The sequence below is a fragment of the Atta colombica genome, unplaced genomic scaffold (genome assembly GCF_001594045.1).
Source record: "Atta colombica isolate Treedump-2 unplaced genomic scaffold, Acol1.0 scaffold35, whole genome shotgun sequence".
Lineage (NCBI taxonomy): Eukaryota > Metazoa > Arthropoda > Insecta > Hymenoptera > Formicidae > Atta > Atta colombica.
The window spans coordinates 797,176-802,575 of record NW_017259459.1 but is presented as its reverse complement, the minus strand read 5'-3'; the positions used below and the strand labels follow the sequence as shown (position 1 = coordinate 802,575).

At 32.2% G+C, this 5,400-nt stretch overlaps 2 protein-coding genes across 2 annotated transcripts in view; both read left to right on the top strand.

The window, feature by feature from the left end:
- Positions 1-2,950, top strand: part of LOC108690739 — a 10,616-nt gene extending 7,666 nt beyond the window's left edge. The window contains exon 10 of the mRNA XM_018198177.1: positions 2,902-2,950. The gene's annotated coding sequence lies outside the window, so the exon portion shown is untranslated. The remainder of the gene's footprint in view (positions 1-2,901) is intronic.
- A 109-nt stretch (positions 2,951-3,059) lies between these two features.
- LOC108690748 (dual specificity protein phosphatase 10-like) overlaps positions 3,060-5,400 on the top strand; it is a 38,272-nt gene continuing 35,931 nt past the window's right edge. The window contains exons 1-2 of the mRNA XM_018198191.1: positions 3,060-3,162; positions 5,047-5,226. Of these exons, the coding sequence (XP_018053680.1) occupies positions 3,060-3,162; positions 5,047-5,226 (283 nt within the window). The remainder of the gene's footprint in view (positions 3,163-5,046; positions 5,227-5,400) is intronic.

The following is a 5,400-nucleotide window of genomic DNA, read 5'->3' as shown; positions in this document are numbered from 1 at the left end:
GAGAGAGAGAGAGAGAGAGAGAGAGAGAGAGAGAGAGAGAGAGAGAGAGAGGAAAAGAGAGAGAAGCTTGATCGGCTTTCTCTCGGTTGTGTGCACCGGTAATGGCGCCGCGAGACCTTGCCGCAGCCTTGCGTTTTCGCCCCGAGGCTGAGAACGCTATTTAAATATACACGTACATACCATGTCGTGCAGGTGTAGGGGGAACTATGGTCGTAACTCTTCACTCTCTCTTTCTCTCTCCTCAGTGTCGATAATATATCCCTTCCCGCAAGGTATATCGAGCGCCGCTATTACCGGAATCACAGTCAAGGTGCGTGCTAAACATTTAAAAACCGATCGTGTTCCTCTTTCGAAGAGTCATCATTTAAAAATGAAGATTTAAGCGTGGAATGTAAGGAGAGAGTGATAGAAGTGTAAACGAAGCCTCCTAAGAGGCGAAAATTGAGACAATGAAACGTAAAAGAAGCATAAACATCTCTTTTACGTTTCGTTGTCTCAATTTTCGCCTCAAAAGCTTCGTTTACGCTTCTGTCACTTCCGTTACATTCGACTTATGCTTGAATTTTTATTTTTGCCAGGGCGCCTCAGATCGAATCACCAGAATGGGCGAACGAGAAATTCTGGATCGCCTTGATTCCCTTGAGTTCCTGTTCCGTCTTCCTCAAGGTTCCTCCGTTGAAGTCAATGCTCTTCTCTTTCGTCTCTCCTCTTTATTCACGATTTTTTTTTTTTTTCGATAACTCAAACGAGACGCGAAAGGTCACGAAGAGGAATGACTGCACAGGAATGACGGAGTAGGGATAAGTTTTTGCATTTGTTTATTCTCAATCCTTCAAGGTTTCCGGCCTTTCATTGTAGTCATACTTGGAGGAGTTGAAGGGTTAAATTTCTTGGAATATAATCATTATAAGTGCGCAGTCCGTTGACCGCGAATAATGAGAAAACAATGTGTAGCTCGTATCTGAAGATCGATTGTATTTTAAAATGAGATAAAAAATACAAAAGTGAGCAAAATTCACTAGGTGTTGTGTGATCAATAAAATTAATAAATAAATATTCTAATATTTTTTATGTTCATATATAATGGTCCAATAAGTTCCTTTAATATTATTTATAAATATTGTAATAAGTTTGCAATTTTTGTAATTACAAAAAATTACAAAAAAATTCAATGTGGATAAAATTTCGGGAATTGTAAATTATTGATATTCGTTTCAGCGACGCGTATTAATAATTTACAGTCCCCACAATCTTACCTATATTGAATTTTTTGCATCAATGACTTGCGTTTCGGAGCTAAAGTTGGACAGGTTTGTTCTAAAGGATGTCCATTGAGCATGAAATTATTAAATTGTCAATTAAATTTATGATATTACTACGATAGTTTAATTGCATTTCTAAGTCCGAAAACTCAACTCGGCATGCAGTTTAAATGACCGCATAAATAATATCTGGAGACACGGTAGTGTCTCGGCGCTAAGACATGGCGCAAGACACTATAATGTGCTCCTTTAAGCCGGTTCTACATCAATTGCAAGCTGATCTCAAGTTTGTTGCGACAGCCAATCTAAAGCTTGCATTTTGAAATCAACGCTTCATATTAGCTATCGCAACAAACTTGCAATTAATGTAGAACCGACTTTATGCGAGCTGGTAAGTTGCATTAGATATAAATTCATTCAATAGAATTATTTAAGCACTTAAGACACAACTTCAATCCTGAAATCCATATCCAACAAGTATAATAATATCAGCAGGAATTATTATTCTTAAAGACACGAGTAAGACTTGAATATTTCCTATATATTCGTTCCGAGTGTATCGTTGATGGAAAGTTAAGTCGAAGCTGTCAGTTTTCATTGATAAAGTGATTAATCGCGGACCTACGTGAACGTAATTTAAATTAGGGAATATCGCGAGTCTTGAAAAAAAGGCCACATTTGCATCAGAAGGTACTATGTCTAAATGACTATCTCTGAAGAAAGTAATAATTTTCAAATTATATAACACATAAAAATTTTTTATCTATCTTCATTTAATGCAATGTTAAATGTCCTATTCACGATGCATTCAATCAAAATTGAAATTGAAATTTTCTAAAAAGTTCATTATTTGTACTTCTAAAATATCTTTACTTAATCTTATTATAAATATTATAAATATATTATAAATATTTTTTAATTTTTTATCTCACACTTTCTTAAAAATCTCTAATTGGATTTTTCCATTATACTATGTAACCTCACCACTTTATTTTATTCTCGCCATAGTGGAATCAGAATCCACCAATCAATCTGATTCTATCATGATTCTTGCCATGATTTTTGCATTTCTCAGTCACGGACAAATCATGAAGAACTGAATTTGATGATTAGCCATTAAATAGTATTGAAATTTAGGTTGGATAGGATTGAAGTTTAGGTGGAGATTCGAGATTGAAATCTGAATTTTGATATTGGAGATCAAACTTGGGATTTGAAGAACGATGAATTCAGGCCTTATAAGTTTCGTTTGTCGAATACTGTTTTTTTAGTTTCCCTCCGTCTGTGTTTTATTACCAACAGCCTTTATAGAAATTTATACTAATCAATTTAATCACTTATTTCGAATAGTAAAAGTAGTGTTAACGGTACTAGAAAAGTTACGTTTAAATTGAAAAAAAAATCATTTCTTTCGTTAATTTTTTCAAGTTAAAATGAAAATACTTTTAAGGAAAATAAAAATTTACTTGATTTCAAGAAATAACATTTAAATAAAAGAAGATTTTCTTTGATGATATAGTAAATTTCTTTCATTCAAATCAGTTTTTTTTTAATCGAAGAAATACCCTTTTCTTTGGATAAAAACAGATTTGTGCGTCCACCCCGCTTCAACGAGTATTGACAATGAATGTTTTTACAGGTCAGCGTGAACAATCACGGAAACCTGAGAAGTGGCGATCCGTCACTCCGTGACTCGACGAGCCGGCATGCTCCTACGTTGTCCTCCGGACTGAGCTTCCTGGTACGTGAGTCAGGATCACCGGAACTGCCCGGCGGCCCGGTGGCCTCGTGGCGAGGATGAGTGCCAAGATATCGACGGTCAGCCGCGACAGCGCGGCACAGTCAACGACGAGCCATCGCGCCACGAGATCGTCGCCCGTCAAGAGATCGTTGTCGCCGGGTAAGTGACACGACATGTTGACAATGACAGGTATCGCCCATTGATCTTCACTATGGATTTTCACCCGTAAAATTAGATTTGCAGCTGACACTGTTGAAAACTGGATTTGTATTATGAATGATTTGTCTATATATATATATCTTTTTATTTTAATAATCTAAATAGGCTAATTGGGTTTTATAAGGTGTTGTGTTTATTAATAAAAAAAAGTTTCTGTGACACATTGTGAATAGAATTCGGGTAGACGACTTTTTTATGTGCCGGTTGAATTAGTGATTGTTTGCAAATCAAAATGTGTGAAGAATGAGTAGTACATTGTTTACAGAATCTTGCAAAGTGATACAAATATATTTTATTTTTTTCGTTTATTAATTATTACAATTAATTATTACAATTATTGAAATTAATAACTCGTTTTTAATTTTTGGAAGTACAAATTTAGTAATTTTACTTATAATATTGTGTGTAACATTTTTTTAATTCAGAAAAAATAATTTAGGCAGTAAAAGCCTAATGTTTTTTTTACACAATTTGTATAAAGACAGTATAATAAGATTGTTAGTATAATAAGATTATTAACTTGTTTTCTTTATTGTTATTTAAATTTAATTATTTTGCATTTAAATTTAATTATTGATTATTTTGAATTAATAGATAATCCATTAAAGTCTGTATTTGTATACAATTTTGTAATTAACATTGACAAACATTTATTATACAGAAATTTATTGAAGTTGATAAGATTTTTATATTAATACACACATAAATTTCCTTGTTATTTGTAATTAACTACATTTAGTTTGTCTCTTTTGTTTCAAATTTAATATAATTGCAAGTCATATTGTAATTAATACTGACAAACATAATTTTTATTGTTATATAGAAATTTATTGAAGTAGGATTTATACATTAAAAGTATATTTATTCCTATTATTTGTAATTAAAAATTACATTTAGTTTATTTCTTTTTTAGAAAAAATTGTTACACTTCATATCGAAAATCAAGAATAAATTATTTTTTAGTCACTATTTTTTTCTACTATTTTTATTAATGTTATTTAAAAACCTTTTATTTAGTCGATGTAAGCATTTTTTCATATAAAAAAGAGCACCATTTTAAAAGAATGAAGCCAAGATATTTCGCAAGTATTGGATTTTCTTGACCATTAATCGTATGACTCAGAGTTGCAATCTCAGGCCACTGATGAGTTTTGTATTGATAGTTTGACATTTATTGGCTATGTATACATGTATCGTAAAAATGTATGATTCAAAGCAAGGACAATTAAGATGAAAAAAGAATAAACTTAAAATAGATACGAAATAAAATTGAGAATTACATATTATGCACTGTAATAAATTATAGTTTAAAACAATAATTGGATAAATTTAATTATATTAATTATATAAATTTATTTATTTATTTTAATTATGCAGCATCAAAAAATTTGTATTATATATTAATAATCTATTTATAGAAAACAGTGTGTCTCTAAGTTACAATATTTTACAGTATTCTTCTGATTAAAATCAAAAGATGTCGCAAAGGCTTTTAAAATTCAGATATAAATAATGTTTTATTCACTGAAAGAATCTGATAGTGGACAGTATGTAAATGTATACAGGAAATATACAGATTCGGCTTGTTTACTCATGTGAAAATATAGAGATTGTGCAATGATATCGACATAGTTATTAAAAAAAGTGCTGTCACACTAAGTAATATCACATAAAGTTTTGCAATCCGCATACTGGAGCAATGACACACACGATGACACCGAATGATGACGCACCATCGTCCACGTCAGGAGATTGCACGCAGTCAATCAACTCAAACAAAGGATGTATATACCTGGCCTCACGTTTTTTTTTTTCATTTCACAGAGGCCAGTGGCACAGAGAGATCGCCGAAGCGTGCAGCCGTTTTGGAGCTGAAATCGTCCTCGAACGGAATTTCTGGCCGATCGTCATCTGAAGAAATCAATGAGATGCCGGTTCTAACAAGAATTTGCTCTCCTGCGACATTACCGAGGTTAAAGAGATTTCGATTTCGACCCATTGATGGTAAGTCATGTTTTTTTATTAATTTTATCTGCGTCGATTAATTGCATTTAGTAGAAAAAACAGTTTTGCTGCTATTGTAAGATTCTTTAATGTGATTGATTTATACATTAAATTCAATGAGGAACTAATGGGCATAAACTAATTATATTTAAAAAATCTTACAATAGCAAATAT